The 17478-nt window shown below is 41.7% G+C and overlaps 1 protein-coding gene across 1 annotated transcript in view; it reads right to left on the bottom strand.

The window, feature by feature from the left end:
* Positions 1-13697, bottom strand: part of PPA2 (inorganic pyrophosphatase 2) — a 34548-nt gene extending 20851 nt beyond the window's left edge. Inside the window, 6 exon segments of the mRNA XM_010411701.3 lie at positions 1737-1790; positions 10116-10160; positions 11834-11898; positions 13568-13601; positions 13603-13655; positions 13658-13697. Of these exon segments, the coding sequence (XP_010410003.2) occupies positions 1737-1790; positions 10116-10160; positions 11834-11898; positions 13568-13601; positions 13603-13655; positions 13658-13697 (291 nt within the window).
* Between the last annotated feature and the right edge of the window lie 3781 nt (positions 13698-17478).

Below are 17478 nucleotides of genomic sequence, written 5' to 3'. Positions count from 1 at the left end.
TTTCACAAGCACAAGTTCTCCATAGCCACCAAATGCCAACTTAACACAGATCTGGAACAAGTTAAGCTACCATTCGAAGAGGGCATTCTTACTCCTAAAGAAGCACTGTCAGAAGAGCTGAACTACAGCTGAACAGTAACATCCTCCCCCAAACCCCATACACAAACCATACACATATTTCCACTGCCTGAGTTACCCACCACAGCTAATTCACACTGTAACCACCCTTTTGACACTCCGCACCACAGTCCAACCCAAGCTTGGCTCTTGCTTACGAACACTCATCTGAGTGGCAAAACGCGCGTTACAGGCTCAAGTGGTTACACTCAAGCGGTCCATAGCTTTCCTGCATAAGGACACAGCCCTCAGTCCATACTCGTTTTATATCCCTGTCATTTACCTGAAGCACCATCACCAAAGCCATCCCAATTCCACTTTTTTGAAGCACACCAACCTGTCAATAGTATGTACTCATTCCACAAGTAAATCCTCCCCAAGAGCCAAGACGAAGGTTCAGGCATTTCTGGTTATACACTGGATTCTACCTGCTTCTGGTCATAACCTAACAGTGAAGAGCTCAAATTTGTTACTTGGGACACTGACAGAAGTGGAGCTCAGCAATGATCAGGCAAGATCTGGTAATAACAGGTGTCAGCAGCTTACCATGGTCTGGACTGAGGGACTGCCAGGACACAATGGCAAGGCAAGACAACTGCCTTAATGGTTGATGCAGGAAATTTTAAGGGTATTAAAAGTTAAACATTAGGGATCTACATCTAGTCTCCTCCATCAAGCCCAAAAAGTCAAAAATCACTGATTTCTGAACCTAACAGGACAAACTTTTCTACCCTTGACAAAATGTGCTGAAAGAAGTAGAAGGAGAGCAACCTGAGCTTTGGGCAGCATTCAAGTAGCACTGTCAAAGCAATCCTCTGCAAAACAGAACTCAGCTTCCACAATTAATCATGAGCTTAAAATACAGGGTAAATATCTGAGGTAACCCTGCTTGAAGAGTAACAACTGTGATGGCAAACACATTTCTGTAATTGAGGAAAGGAGAAAAAATTCTCATATAACAGGCTAGGGAGATTCTTTGGTATTATTTTCAGTAATTAAAAGAGTTAACAACTCAAACTTCCTTAAAAGCATCTGGGAAGCATCCCCAAAATTAATACAAATGTTCAGGAAGACAGGACATACCCTGGTGATATCTGTTGTTTCACAAACACTATAGATGATTTCACTACTTGTAAAATACCTCCCCGCAGGAGTAGGTATGTTCAATCAGTATTTATTTTTGTCACAAAAGAAATACTCTTTTAGTTGTAACACCATTTGTCAGGACTTGGCCTAGCACACTGTACAGTGGAAATAATGAATTAAACCATCTGAGTGGAAAACTCCATAAGCAAGCGTTAGTCTAAATGCTGGACAACATCCTGAAAGTCAGTACTCCAGGACTCTGCTGCAGATACGCTGCACTCTGCAGTCAGAGGATTGTCAAGAAGCAGTGCCCACCTGCTTTTCCTGTTTCCACCAGGAAAACAATTAGAACTTCAACACTTTTTATAATTGCAAGGAAAGAGTATGTACCACTGCAAACCAATTTTCTAACAGAGCACATTTTAATGTGTAAAGAGCTATCCAAACTGTGATTAAACTCTGACTACTGGAAACCACTATATTGTCATAACTTCCACAAATACCTATATAATCAAGGTATTTTTCTTAATTACCTCCATTTTTGCATTCGTCCAACGAGGCACTTCTACAATCATATTAAACAGGACCTAAAACAACAAAATAGTGACAGAACTGAAAATAAATTCCACTTGGCAATTAGCATTTTACAGTAACACAAATTCTCTCCTCTGCATTCAGCAGCAACATACATCACATCTCTCTGTTACAGCCACTTTTATTTGTATAATTCATTTAGTTCAGCCTCCATGGTTCATCCTTTCCCTGCCTCATTGCTTTGAGAATATGAACAACAAGCACTGGAAATACACCTAATGTTTTTTGTTCCCATGTCAATATTACCCTTCACAAAACATTCAGTATGCCCATAGAATAGTTTGCCATGAGGCAGTGGTTCAGTCTACTAGTCAAAGAGGATTGGATGTTTCTATAGCACAGAGTTGGCTTCCTTTAAGCAGAGGAGAATGTTTCAGTTTTTTTCCCCCTCAAGGATTTATTCTTTCAGGCCCTCCTCTTTTGCCTTTTTTTTTTTTAAAACTCATGCAAATGACACTTTTGATTCTCAATCAAATCTGGCTGCAATGAGGCGATACTAATCCAAAAGTGATGGCAGAGGAAAGACAGGGACACAGACACCTCACATTTGTGTTAACCTTCTTCCTAACAGAAACAAAGTCAAAGCTATTTTAAGAAGGGGGTGTGGGAGAAAAAAACCCAATAAACATGTAAAGTTTTGTGGTTTTAGAAGAAAAATAAATAGTCTACACCTTCTTACTGAGGCGGTTAAAGCGACATTTTCCAAAGAGAAAAATTCTGCGTAATTGCCGTAAGATTTCTTCTTATGAAGCTATCTGAGTTAAGCACTACCAAGTAGAGCATTAATTGAATTGAAACCATCAAGCAAGGTCTACAACCTGGTTTAGACTACTACAATAACCTCAAAATATCACATTGCCTGGGATATCTCTTCACAGCCAAGGAAAACTCACATTGCTATTAGCAATCACAATAGATCAGGAAAGACAAAATATGTTTTTGCAGAAATTTGTAGGAAAAAAATATAAAGTTGAACCAACTGAAGACTTGCACTGACTCTTAACTACAATTAAGGCTCCAGTGAATCCTTAAATATTTGTATTTTTGCTCCTTGTACCCTGCAGCTGCAACAAACAAATACCATTACCAGGATCAACATCAGTCTGATTAAAGCAATCCCAATGGTTTTATGATCATCTCCTCCCAAACAAATCTAGAATGTGGAAAGCAAGAAAGCAAAAGGAAAATCCCAACTGTCACTTAGCATTTCTACTATGAGATCACAAGCTATGGACAATCCTCACAGCCAATTCCCAATAAATTTAAACTATATTTGCCATCCATAAGTACTATACCCATACTGCAATCAGTGGTACGTCAAATGGAATCACTTTTCCCAGTCAGGTCATGACCAAATAAAAAAAGATTTTAAAAAAAGGAAAAAAATGAGAAAGGTTTCAGGTAAGTCTCAGTTTCATAAAATACACCTTATGTATATAAGGACAGTTGAAACAAAAGTAAAGAGGGCTCAAAAATGTCAACGCCAAGCAAGCATACAGAACAAAGCAACATACATGCACCAGCAGGTAAGAGAAGGGTTGGAAGAAAGCCAGATAAAGTCTGCACATCCATCTGGGAAACACTTGGAAAACAGAAATGCACAGCATGAAAGCCAGTGCTGACAAGAAACTCTTAGAGAACTGCCATGCAGGTAGAAGAATTGTTCTGACTGGTAGCTACAGGCAGAAAACTTACAAACTACTCCTGGAATTATAGAGGATGTCTTCCCCTTCACCACAATCCTGTATTTTTGTTGTTTAGATGCTGCCATATGCTCTCCTGAGCATGTAGAATGCAAAGGCTTCAGCAGCCTCTAAGCTAGGTTTTGAGCTTTAATTAGTAAACAGTCCAGGTCTCCACCAAATCAACTGTTGGGGCTGGACTACAACTGGACTGAAATTAATGCAATGTTGCTCTCAAAATCATAATAAAACCACTTGGATTTAACTCAGCTTGAAGACCAGGCCCTCATAATTTGTGTATCAGTCAAATGTGAATTGTCAAGAGTCTTAAATGTGACAGCCTGACAGATTAATTTGTATGCAAAAAAAAAAAAAAAATCCCCAAAAGTACTCTCTCTAATGCTAAGCTGCCAAAAGCATTTACAAAAGATTAATGACTTCATTCAGTGTTTACATTTAAAAATAAAAAGTTTTATTTATAGGGCAATCAAATTTTCACAGTGGTGAGACTAGATTCACTCGTGTGGAAAGGAGAGCATATACTCAATATTTTGACAGCTCGAGAGAAGTAGACTCCCTGGTTTTTTAGGATTTTTCTTCCTCCTCTTTCATTTCTTATTTTCCTCCCTAAGTACCACAAAGGAATGTTTCCATCACCCTTTCTTTTCCAGACCAAGCACCTATTCCTTCAAACCACTTGAATGTTGTCTCCCATCCCTTGCTGAAAACTGTCCCTGCCTCAGCTGAAAACAGAAATGTAAGCGTCAGACACCACCTGTCTCCACAGATTACCATCTGCATGTGTCATTCAGGGGTTAGTTTTGGCTGGTGAATGCATCTGGTAATTGATATTTTTATCTTAAATCAGTAAAACAAAAAATTCCACCCCACCAACCCCCTAAGAGTAAGCACTTCTACCCCCTCAAGCAATGGCAAGACTGTTTCAACAGCCCATCTGACACACCTTCAAATCACAGAAAAAAAGATCTCTCATTAAACAAAAACTATTGCTTTCAAAGTTTACCATTTAACTGCCTTAGTACAAGAGCAGTCAACTGGCCTGCCTGTGAGGTCAATGCTAGCTGCAGTCCAGATTTAACCCAGCTCTGCAAGCGCCTCATGTAGAAGGGACTCCACTTCATGGGAGCCGACTGTGCAACAGGCCAGAAGGAGGAGTTCCTCCAGGCAGCCTCATGCCAACTCAGCTGGCTGACGGTTTCCTCAGGACAGTATTCCTGGAGCATGCAAGAAAAGAGGAAACAGTGTCCTAGATTTAGAAAAAGGGACAGAATCAATCTTCTAGGAAAATGGAGCTGAAGAGCCCAGAGGGACACTCAACCCAGAGTATTACGTAGCTTGTTTGACTTTGGGTCAACGTGAACCCAAGACAGATATTTGTACTTAAACTTTATTATACCTTGAAGAGGGGCAGGGGAAGTGTGGAATCTACTTGCTCAACACAGAGAAGTCAAAAGTACATTTCCTCATTCCTACAACTGCATAAGAAAATCAGCAGAAAATTACATCAGTAGGAACAACCAGTATATCTAAATGATACCCTTCATTTCCTAAGAATTACACCCTAAGTACGTTACATGGGAACTCCACGTAGGTTGCAACTGTTTGCTTTATTGGGGTGTTGTCTTTAACAGTTCTTGGCACCTTACTGCATTCCATTTCAGCTGAACATAATTTTTAATGTCTCATGATATAGTTTTTGCTGAGACAAGCAAAAATGTCTCTCCTTCACACAGAAAACAAACAGGTTTTGGTTTTTGAAATGAGAAAACAACAGAAAGATAAAAAGATATACAAATATACTTGAGCATATTTGTACAGCAAGTATTGAGAAAAGCAAGGAAAATACAGACTACTGTACCCAGGTAAACTGTTAGTCGTCATCCTCTCCTCTAATACTGATGGCCAAAAATAACAACCAGCTCTGGCTGTACAGATTCTTACAGAAAATAACTCATTTTGATCTGGGGTTGTTCGTAGAAACCTGAGTAGCAGAAGGAAAAATAAAAAAAACCATGACCTTTCTGATGCCTGCCTTTCTGGACTGCCCTATATCCCTCTCAAAACCAATTCTTCCTTACCTAACTTTCCCTTTCTTGTTCAACTAGTTTCTTTCCCAGTCATTCCACGTTCCCTATTTCATACACTTGAGAGAAGGGTTTTGAATAGGTATGATTTTGCTCAATGGTTGCAACCTTTAACGCTCAACTTCGAAGGTTCAGATAATCTGAAGCAGAAGTGGAGCAACTGCTATAGACTGCAATTTGCCATCACCATGCAAAGGAGAAGAGATAAGCTAAAGCTTACAGTTACTTTAGTATTTTTTATACTAGAACACTTAAAAAAATCTAAAAGCACTAGAGGCAGCATTTGGGGGCTGCTGACTCTTTGTCATAGAGAAGTCCCGAGTCCCGAAGAAAGTGAGAAGAAAAATCAGCTATCATTTCCTTTTTTTTCCGTCTGCTGATTTGCAATCTGGCAGGGATTCTCATCAGCCATCAACTGAACATGGCAGCATGCACCTGAGCACTAACAAGAATGAAAATCATAAGCTGCCCCAGCAGTAGTGTGAACAAAGGGTGATGTTTAAAAGCAAGACAGAAAATAAAAGAAAAAAAGGGGAAAAAGGGAAAAGGTAAATACGGACTGTCAGGAAATATATCCAGAAATAAATGGAGTAGGATTTCCCTACAAAATGAGTAGCCATGTTATAAGCATTCCCAATGTAAGTTCGCTATAAGGTATTTGCCAATTAAACAACAAACCAGATGCCAGCAACATCTGGACACCAAAGAGACAGTGGAACTTCTCCAACATAAATTAACATGCCACATAGCAAAAGCGGAATGCAATGTCCAGCATAAACACAGAGTGCCTGCAGTCTCTTCATACTGTACTTCCCTCACATACTGAAAAGGGAATTATGAACACTATGTAGGTACAGGTAGGTTTTACACACAGGAATCTCACTGGCGTCAGGCATATTCTCTGATCAACCAGTTATGGGACATATTCACCTGCAAAACTATGCAGAGTATCCATGACATGAATAAATATGAAACACTGGCATTCCCAAGTTTAAGGAACCATTTATTTGAAGTTAAGTTGGATCAAATAATTTATGTAACTTTCTCAGTAAACCAACTGTACTCTGGGTAGATTTCAACTGGACTGCTGAGTGACAATTACCTCTACTCTCAGCATTTGTTCATCTATAGGAACACAAAGTAAGACTGCATCTAATGGACACATCCATAGCAAAACTCTGGGCAAATTCAAGCATCAGGGTGAAAGATTCACTGACAATCTGAAATTTGGAACACAAATCCCTGACCATATAATGGACACAACTGGAGCCCAGGTTACATATACTGAAAAATGGTCTAACATCACCACGGACTGCTAGAGGCTGTAGGTAAGGCAGAATACAAAGTCAGCACCATGTGTGCACCTGTTCTGCAGGGGAAATGACGGCAGCTTCTCCTTTCTTATGAAACATACCAACTTTAACAAATGAATCTCTAACACCGGTTTTGAACACTGCTGGAAGCACAAAGTCCTCTGTCAGATCATCTATGCAGACTGCATGACCACTCCGATGACCCCTTATATCTCACCTGACTAGTTAATTTATCAGAAGATTTTGGCTCACAGAAGCATCTCAGCTGAAGTCCACAAGGGTGTTCCAGCACTGTGCAACCCACAGGATGCAACAGAACAAAAGCTGTCTTGTTTCTTTCTATTTTTTTTTTTCAAATGCTCTTGGGAATGTCTGTAAGTTAGAGGACTATAATCTCTACGTGCTTGGACAAACTCCTTACCAGAGCCAACATATGAAATAAAACTTTGTATTCGAGAACACCTGGGTCCTCTGAACAACACAATATGTGAATACTTCTCCAAAGACATACAATGGTAAGTGGATTAGAAACCCTTTCACTACAGCAGGGAAGCAACGTGTCACACTTGTCTTGAAAAGAAAATGATGACCTCTTCAAACCTTCTTCCTGCCAGACATGGAAGACCATATTCAACAGTCAGGCTCTGACAGTTTTGATCGTAACCCCAGTGGAAACATCCACTTTTCGAGACAGAGGTGTGAAACTTTTGAAACCTTTCACAGAGATTCACATGGGCAAGAGTGTATTCCAAGTGCTTGCAATGCTTAAGGCAATGCAGGGGTTCAGACTGCAAGCTGCTAATAATTTTAAGACTGAAGCTGAACATTACTTCTTTCAGCATAGTTTCTACCTCAAAGTAACTTCTCTCTTGTCCTCAAACAGCCAAAAGCCATCTCCAAAAGCAAAAAAGTCAGTTGTCAGCAGCGTCTGCAAAGCCAAATTTAACTGAGATTTGGGAAGGTCTAAAATGTTACAAGAAATGGTTGAACTAGTGAAAACAGTTAATATAGAAACACAACAGTGTTTCCCTTAGAAACTACAGACTGAGACTGTAAAAGAGCTGATACACACTTGTAGGATGCGCATTCCATACCCTACAAATGTTGAAAGCTGAAACTCCTCTACTTTGAGACCTTCTTTCCTGGCATCAGGAACACCAAGGACAATTTAAAGTAGATTAGACAGACTAAAGAGACTCTTGCAAAATTATCTTCATTTTCCATAGCTAGACTGCCACCTGATAAACACCAGCTCAGCATAATTTAACACACATTCTTAAGAGGGTTTGCCCTTGTCTAGAGTAACAAATACCTGCCACCCTAAAAGCTTAAGTTTCAAAGATGAGTTTCCAGGACAAGAACTATCACCTTTGAATTCCAATCAAATTCAGTGCAAGGATCAACTGAGTTAACAGCTGTCAATAGCAGCCTTTGCATTCCTAGACAAGAGCAAGGAGTCCAGTGCTTCTGAGGTATTCTGAAATCAGTACATGACATTAAATTCCTCAATTTCCCTTTACTCCCTGATTAGGCTATGCTTTCCCTGCATACACACACAAGGATGCATCTCTCACCAGGCCAAGGTAAGGAGAGCTGCTAAAGAGCCCAGTGTAAGAAGAAACTGCTTTCCTGAACACAAAGATCCCCTTGTTTTCTCTCTCCTCCACAAATCCCAAAGATCACGATGACAAAGCTGTTCTCACATTTCACCATCAAAGTAAAGACCAAGCATGTTCAGGAAGCTTACAGCCTGCATGCTTGTTTGCTTAATTGTATCAAAAGCCTGCTAGGATTGAAATGTACATTTGCCTTTGCTCATTTTCTGTAGTTCTGTTAAACCACAGCACACGGGCAGGAGTTATGTGAAGCAGCTCTGGAGGCTATGCTGGCCAAGAAAGCAAGACCTGCTCACCCTCACTGGCATTTCCCCTCCCCTCCTTTCCATAGGCTACTAGAAGCACAGTTTTCAACAAGCTACCATGCTTCTCACAGCACAAAACAGCAGTTTTGAACAGTTTCAGATGCTGCATGAAACATCTTTGCCTCACTCAATATTTATAAGCAGCTAAGAAACAGAATACTTGACTTGCCAGCAGGAGAAATAAATAAGAACTGATGTTGCAAGACAATGATTTTTTGATAGAAGTCTACTGGCACATACTCTTTCCACTGAATAATTCCTCTTTCAGGCATGATTCTACATCTACTAAACAGTACCTAAATGGGCATTAAGCTACAGAAAATCTAAAAAGCATTACTTAGGCATTGTAGCTTGAATGAATCACACAGCAAAGGGAGAAGAAACATAGTGCAGGATTGTGTGGGGACTGCTGTACAGCACAAGAACCAGTGCACCACGCACTGGCTGCAAAACTATGAGAGCCCAGACAGCTAGGGCAGTTCTTTCACATCTGATGGGTAGCTACAGTTTTGCAGTATGACTGGCCAAAGAGATAGGAGAAGATAAGGACTGGGACACACACACGCCCCCCCACATATCGTGGCCTTAAAGCACAGTTTGGTTCATTTTTTTCTTTCACATTCTTTTACTAAGTTTTAGATGAGCCTATGCCAGGCAAAGCACAGCAGAAAATGTTACATTTTAGAAAAGACACTTGCACAAACAAATCTTGTTTCACAAAAAAAGCCTGAGCAGATCTTCCATGTTTTCTGGGCTTGTATTAGCCTTAACTTCAGTCCTATATAATGCTGAACCATTAGCAGATGTGGTTTTTCTCCCTTTGGGCTTCCCAGCTGAGTATAGAAAACAACCGCAGTTCTGAAAAGCAGATACTCAGTATAACTTCTGCCCTAACATACTTAGGATTTCTGAAGTTCTGTTTATAAACCAAAGATTATCCACAGTCAGAGCATAATGAATATTTCATTAAGGGAGGTTTTACTGCAAATGTTTCTGAACGCAATAGCAAAAAAGATAACACATCTACACTGCAAGAGTCGTAACAAACCTTTGAAAGATTGGCATAAATGTTTGCCTTTGAGAACATCTTGATGAATAAAGGAATTCTGACATTTCTGGTCCATTCAAAGAGGAGAATATTAAATCCCTTTAAGTCTTTCCTCCTAAAAGACTTGCATTTGAAGATATGTCAACTATATTCAGTGAGAGCAAGTTCACTCTGCAGAAAAGGGATGTTGGGAAGGAAATAGAGGAACAGTTGAAAAAAAAATAATAAAAAAAAAAAACTTAGCAGTACCTCAGATCCAGTAGTCTTTGGCCTCTTTGCAGGAATTTCTTTATCCTATAGGGAAAGAGTGAAGTAAAGAAGTGTATAAAGAACACTAGAGAGCAACATTGTATTCACATAAATACAGGAAACAGTACTTCGCAATGCAATTGAAACATCCCTTTGTGAGCACAAAGGCCTAAACTGTAACTTTTAAAAGTGAGCAGTCAGTTCTGTTTCATTGTGAAATTCTAACCTTCGAGACATTAACAAAGGAAGATAAAAAAAATGTACATGGACACATCCACTTTCTCCCAGATACAAAGAAATTTAAGCAGCAATTTAGGTCTGTACTCAATTGATTGGAAACAGTCATCTTTCTGTACAGTAGAAAACAAAAACCTATCCAAAATAAACAAAACCAATATGAAAAAAAAGGCTGGATTTATCCATCATAAAGTCCACAAATCTCAGACCAGAGGATGGAAAGACTCTAACATACAATTTTTAAAGTCATCCTCTTGCAAACAAGGCAAAATTAACAGAGACCTTAACCATGACTTCGCTTCTTGCTTACTCTTCAGGCCCTCTATCGGGTGGAATCCTATTTCCCCACTCACACCAAAATGAAAGCCTCTCCACACTGATCAGACACTGCAGACTCTAATTTAACCTACTGACAAAATCGCAGGCTATAACCTACTCCTCCAAACTTTTAACTCTAGATGCAGGGACAGCAAGGCCTCCAGGGAACACATGATGAAAACGCCCATTGCTTTTCCAGCAATAGCATGGACTGAACATGGCATCTTAGTAATGACACTCTGAATGACCTGCCCCTCCCACTGACTAGCACTTGGGTCTGCTGATCAAAAAGGTTTCATTCAGATTTTTAATCTCTCGGGTTTAATAATTCAAGGGATTGGTTCATCAGTTCAGAAGTCTCCATCTAAACACGTTCAAACTACTGACGTTTTGCACCATTCATATCACCCATAGAGACTCAGCAACAAAACAAGAAAACGACTCAAACTCCCCCAGCCTGTGTCACAAGCACCCTGTGATAAGCAAACCTCAGCCTAAACCAAAGACTGGCAGTTCTCCCATCAGCGACAGACAAAACAGCCGTTTCATTATTGCTGTAATGAAGCCCCAGGGAGGGTGGCTAACAAGACGTGAAAGTGCTCATCTGCACCTCAAGCACTTCGAATCTCCAAAGGTGTGATTACCACTTCTCTCCTGGGCATTGCTGCTGGCTTCCAATTCTAATGCTCCTTTTGGGAATTAAAGACATACACCGTAAATTACGCAAATGTGTGCTGTACATCCACGACAAAGAAATGTACACTTTTAATGGCAGATGTAGAAAACCGCTAATTTAAAAAGAGTAACAGTAGAAAATTAATTCAAGCACACAAAAGCACAACCCTTAAATACAAGGAATTATCACAAGATACAGTGAGGGTTCCTTCTGCCCTCAATCACTTAAAGAGACACCTAGGCTTGTATATACAGAAATCATTATGTTTCATTACAAGTCACTGAACTCAGCAGAGAAAATTCGGTGTAGTCATTGTGCTTGTATTACATAAGGCATTAGTCTGGGTTAGAGTGGGCCTTTCTGTCACTATACATTTCTCTGTTGATTACCAAAAAAAAGCTTTTAAAAACTGCACTTTTACCTAAAGAACACCAGCAAAATTATTAGCATTTTGAAAATAATCATGTTTCAAGGCATAAATACATACCTCTTTAGATCCAGCAAACAGGGGAATGTCATGGAATGGGGAAATATATTTACCATCTGCATTCTCTGAAAAACAAAACAAAGTAGCATTGCAAACCTAAAGATATGGCATAAGATGTTGGTGTTGCTAAATATCACATAATACAGAAATGTATATATGTTATGATTATGCATCCATTAAACTTTTTCTGATGTTTAATTTCACGTACTAACCTACATGGAGGACAAAGAATTTGATTGTTTTGACAAGGATTCATTAGAATCAAAGTTATTGCTTTAGCATTCAACACTATGCTTCTCTTCTACCTGGCAATACAAGCTATACAGGGAAGAGAAAATTCTTTCATTCTTTTCTCCTCCCTGGCCATACACAACAATTAACAGATAAAAAAAACCAAACCCAAAGGAACCTCTTTTACATCAGTGATAAGTGAATTCATCTGGGTTTCTAGCAATGTTGCCTCCATGACTCCATTGTATTTCTAATAAACTGAGTTTCATGACTACAAATCCCCCAACGTAACAGGCTAAAGTCTGATCAAGAGTGAGTGAGGGATGTGATAATCGCTCTTGGCCCTCGGTATGAAACACCACACCTTGAAACCAGCAGAAATTGATGTTAACTTAGTGGCGGCCCAATCTGCACCTCAGCCTTGCTCCCACTCTAGAACGGAACAAACTTCACTGGAGTGTATGCTTAAGTTTTTCAAGTACAAGTATCACATCAAAACAGTGCAAACACTAACTCAAATCAAGGATTTTCTCCTCTGCTAGCACCCCTATTCATAGTAAAGAAAAAAGCAGACAAGGAACTTCACTTAGCTTTGGACTTTATTTTGACCACCTCAGCAAAGAGGAGTAAATGGAGTTAATTTGAAACTCCTGGAAGCCTCCCAGATGCTCCTCCCAAATAAAACAAAGTTTAGTGGCAGGCTGTTTATCCCCACCAAATAAAGTGGCTTTCTCTAGACGAGGTCCTGCAGTGGCAGCCCCAGGAGTGAGTACAAGGGAGCTCTGGCAGTGCTGCCAACCGGACACACGCCGCCTCCGCTTCTCCCACACCAGCGGACGTCAGAGTTGACTGTAGGTCAATGAACCAGAAGCGTACAAACCCTCTGCGATAGGACTGGCACACAAGTAAGACAACACTGTTACGAAAATGCGCAATAGTGAACACGGCGCACCCTCAGCTCTCGCTGGGTCTTGAGACGCCTCCTGGAGCACTGCCCATGCCCTCGCACTGCCACTTGCTGGCCCCCGCTCGGGGCTGGAGCCCCTCATTTTGGATGTCAGCCTCCCGCCTCAGTGACGTGTTTGGTGGGAGGGAGGGCTACCTTGGTCACAAGGGACAGGCTGGGCTGTCACACCACAGAGCCTCCCACGGCTGTCCCTGGGGTGCCACAGGCCTCCGCTCCCAGGCTGCCAAAACACAGCACCACGGCGGCGCTTCCCCCCCGGCGTCCTCCGGGGCTGAGCAAGGGCACGGCTGGGCCGGGGTTGAGCAGGCCAAGCATCCCCTCCAAAAGCTGGGATCTCTACAGGATCCGCCCTCGATCTCTACAAAAGCACTGCTCTCCCCCTGCAGCGGGGGGAAGGCTCGGGGGCGACACCTCAGCCAGCCCGAGGAGCCTCCGCGAGAGAGGGAAGCCGCCGCCTCCACCACCTTCTCTCCCCCTCCGTGCGCCCCCCGGACGGGGAAGGAAGGGGTTTATGGAGCCCGAGGACTGCTACTTACTAAAGTAGAGGCGGTAATCGGGCGAGTTGGACCGGGCCCCGCTGTTCCGTGCTGTAGCGGGACATGGCGCCCAGGCGCCCCCACCCTGCGCCGCCAGCAGCAGCCGCGACAGCCCCGGCGGCACCCGCATCATGGCGACGGCCGCGCGCCCGCCTTCCCTCCCCTTCCTGCGGCCGCTGCGCCGCGCCGGCCCTGCCCCGCCTGCCGCGGCCCCTGCGAGCCCCGGTCCTGGGCCTCAGAGGGAGAGAGAGCCTGTGGCACTGCTCAGCCGTAACGGAGGGCTCCACCGAGTTGAAATTAATAGTAACAAAAGCCAACCCCTCCTTGAGGTGGCAGGTGACCCCAGCGGGAGCCAGGCAAGCTTGGGCAGGTGGTAGCCCAGGTGTACCAGGCTAAGGTGCTCTCAGGCCACCAGCACTGCCAGAATGGGGGGTGCCGAGAGGATGGAGCCAGGCTCTTCTCGGTGATGCCAAGCTCTAGGATATGAGGGAACAGGCAGAAACTAACACACAGGAAGTTTCACCTGAACATGAGGAAGAACTTTACAGTGCAGGTGGCCAAGCACTGGAACAGGTTGCCCAGAGTAGCTGTGGAGTCTCCCTCACTGGAGATATTCAAGAACCATCTGGACACAATCCCATGCCATGTGCTCTAGGATGACCCCGCTTGAGCAGGGTGGTTGGATCAGATGAGCCACTGTGGACCCTTCCAACATGACCAGCTGCGATTCTGTGAAAAGTGTGGATGCAAAATTAGTGGTGATGATACCAAAGGTTGCTATCCTTACCTGAGGCCCATGGCAGCATGAAGATCCTACCCTGCTGCTACTTAGGTAGGGAAACGTTTGTTTCTTAGCACACATTTTTATGACACCCAAGCTAGTCTGTGTGTGCACTGCGTATAGCTGGGCTATTTGCATGGGTTCCCAATCAGAGATAAATTTTTATACTGAACCCTGCTGTTCGATTCTGTATTCATCTTGTCTTAGTTTTAAAGCTTAATAGCTCTACATATGATCAGATTCCTTTGAATTCCCTTTTCATTGATCCTTGAGGATGACTTCAAACGAATTTTCTGTCAATAAGGATGGTAGTTCTTGAAGTAGTGCTTCTTATTTGTGGATCTTTCAAAAATTCCTGAAAAGGGGCAAATACCACTATTTGCATTTCATTGATGGAGAAACTGAGGCAGAACAACTTTTGTTGCATCATCACTCTTAAGTCGCAAGCCAATTATCTTGTGTATTCATCTTGAAAGGTGATCAATATTAGCTTTGAATTTTAATTCTGGTTTGAATTACCCTGAAAGATTTACGCAGAATAACTCCATGTTACCCTCATCATTTTACACATTATTTTGAATGTTATTGGGAATTATTTGTTTGCAGCAGAAGGGCTAAGTCCGTATCTTACTTCTGATTTAAACAGCACATAACTACTTCTCATTATTTGTTCCCTCTACTACTTTGGTAGATGAGGCTTCAAAAGAGTCAGGATTGTCTGTTCAGTGTGTGCAGTAAGGACACAGAATTATTTTACACTAGAGCAGGAGATTTTCATGATGGCCTCACTACTGTTCCCCCATGTACTCATCTGAAATGTGTTAGCTGGTGCTCTGGATCTTTGAGGGAGCTGTATTCTGGTGTGTGGATTTTCCATTACAAGAAGGCTCTGGGGGAAAAAAAAGCTATGGTCTCCTCTGATTTGCCACTGCTTGCTATATTTGTGACAACAGACTTATCCCCAGGAGTATGGAGAGGCAATTTTTGCAGGGCAACTTCCCACTTCTGCAGAAGCTACAAAATAGTACTTCGTATTTCACCAGAGGAGTTGGCATCTGAGTTCCCCAGATGCAAGGTTTTTAAGGGTAATCCCCTGCACTGAACATGTAGGGATGAAATGCTTCATAGAATCATAGAATGGCCTGGGGGGGAAGGGTCCTTAAAGATCATGTAGTGCCCCCCTGCCTTGGACAGGGACACCTTTTGCCGACCAGGTTGTTCAGAGCTCCACCAACCTGGCAATGAACACTTCCAGAGACGGGGCGTCCACAACCTCTCTGGGCAACCTGTTCCAGTGTCTCACCACCCTCACAGTAAAGAATGTCTTTGTTATATCTAATCCTAGACCTACTCTCTTGCAGTGTGAAGCTATTCCTCCATGTCCCACCACTATATACTCTTGTAAGAAGTCCCACTCCATCTTTTTTCTAGGCTCCCCTCAGATACTGGCAGATCTCTGTAGTTCTAAATTTTTAGGTTTGTCTAGAGGGCAAAGAATCTGGTTTTCGTATGGAGTAATTAAAAATTAAGTAATTAAAAAATTAATATAATTTTTTTTTCTATTTCAATAAAATCTATTATGTGCTTTCTTTGAGTTGGCCTGCTGCTGAAATGGGCAAGGTTAAAAGGAAACCATAGGACTAATACTCTGCCTCTCCCTAGTTCTGAGGAATCTGGATTTAATTTATGGAAGGTCAAAGCCTTTGAAAATCACTTACTGAGAACACACAGAGGATTTTTACACTTGCAAAGCTGACAGTTGGGTGTAAGGTTATTCTAGTAGGAGTCTGATTTATTTCCCTCTACAAGCTGGAAAGTGAAATACACTACAGTGGCCTGGAGTCCTGGTAAGATGCATGAAGTTTGAGTGCAGAGTTCTCCATTGCTTTGTGTTGTGAACATGGTCCTACCTAAAGCTCTCTCATCTCAAGTGGGAAATCAGCTGTGAAGCACTTAGAATGTATGAAATATAAACGAGTTTCTGTGCAGGCACTGTTTAGATGCATAAATAAATGCCAGCACGTTACCTAGCAAGGGTAGATGATACAGCAGAAAACCACACTGAAACCCTGCTAATGCTACCAGAGCAGAGAACATGATGTTTTAGTACTCTAAGGTATCCAAAATTATCCTAGTACTACAGAAATAATAATGCTTTAAATAGGTTTGATTGTATTTTTGCTTATTGTGCATTATATTACACAGAATATGGCTGAAGTATGCCCATTACTCCTCAAGTCATATTTGGGTAAGACCAGCTCCCTGGTTAGGATAAATTCACCTACCATCCTTGAATCTTTGAAACAAATTAATGTTTTGGGTCCAGTATTTACCTTGAGCAAATTCTCCAGAATTACCAAGTCTTCTACTACCAAGGGATTTTTTTCACATTCATTCCCAAGCATTTTGCATCTAGCTCCTTGCATATCATTCCAATTGGGCCAGCAAAAGGCATTTATAGCACTGATCTCATTCATTGACCTTGTAACAGCTCCCACTGAAAAACAATGAAAATGTTGCTATTTATTTCAATGGAATTAGAACCAGGTCCTTAAGACTTAAGTAGAACTTACACGGTGCTTAGGTTTTACGCTTGCCCTCTGCACAGGGGTGAATCTCATTCCAGCAAAATGCCACTGGAGTATAGCAAAAACTCAGCAGCAATATAACCATCTAAGCCTGAAGGACATCCTTACTTTAAAAGTTTGTATTCTACAGTGTGCATTTACACTGATTTTAGATAAATTTTTATATACTCACATATATATAAAAAAATTAATGTTTTGCCCATTAAAATGCTGTGCAAATTAAATGCAGAAAATATTATCAATATCATAATTTAAAGAAACCCCTCCTCCTGAATGAAAATAATTTTCATCTTTTCAGCTAATAAAGCTGTGAAGAATTTCATTAGTATGACTATGTGCTATTCCTGTGCGTTTGCTCTTGACTGGTGATCACATCATTATCATTAAATTTTGCTGTAATAGAAGTTCTATCTCCATGGCTTATAAAACCATTGATCTGAAGTAATCAGTTCCTGCCAGCCTTCTGTTCTGCTGCTACCTGTGTGCAAAAGTCGCAGCCAGCCTTCCTCCCTGCCCGGCCACCTCAGTGGAACAGGTCGCTG

Source organism: Corvus cornix, chromosome 4 (genome assembly GCF_000738735.6).
Source record: "Corvus cornix cornix isolate S_Up_H32 chromosome 4, ASM73873v5, whole genome shotgun sequence".
NCBI classification, from domain to species: domain Eukaryota; kingdom Metazoa; phylum Chordata; class Aves; order Passeriformes; family Corvidae; genus Corvus; species Corvus cornix.
Note: the sequence above shows the minus strand (reverse complement) of the source record. Positions and strands in the feature narration are given on the sequence as shown.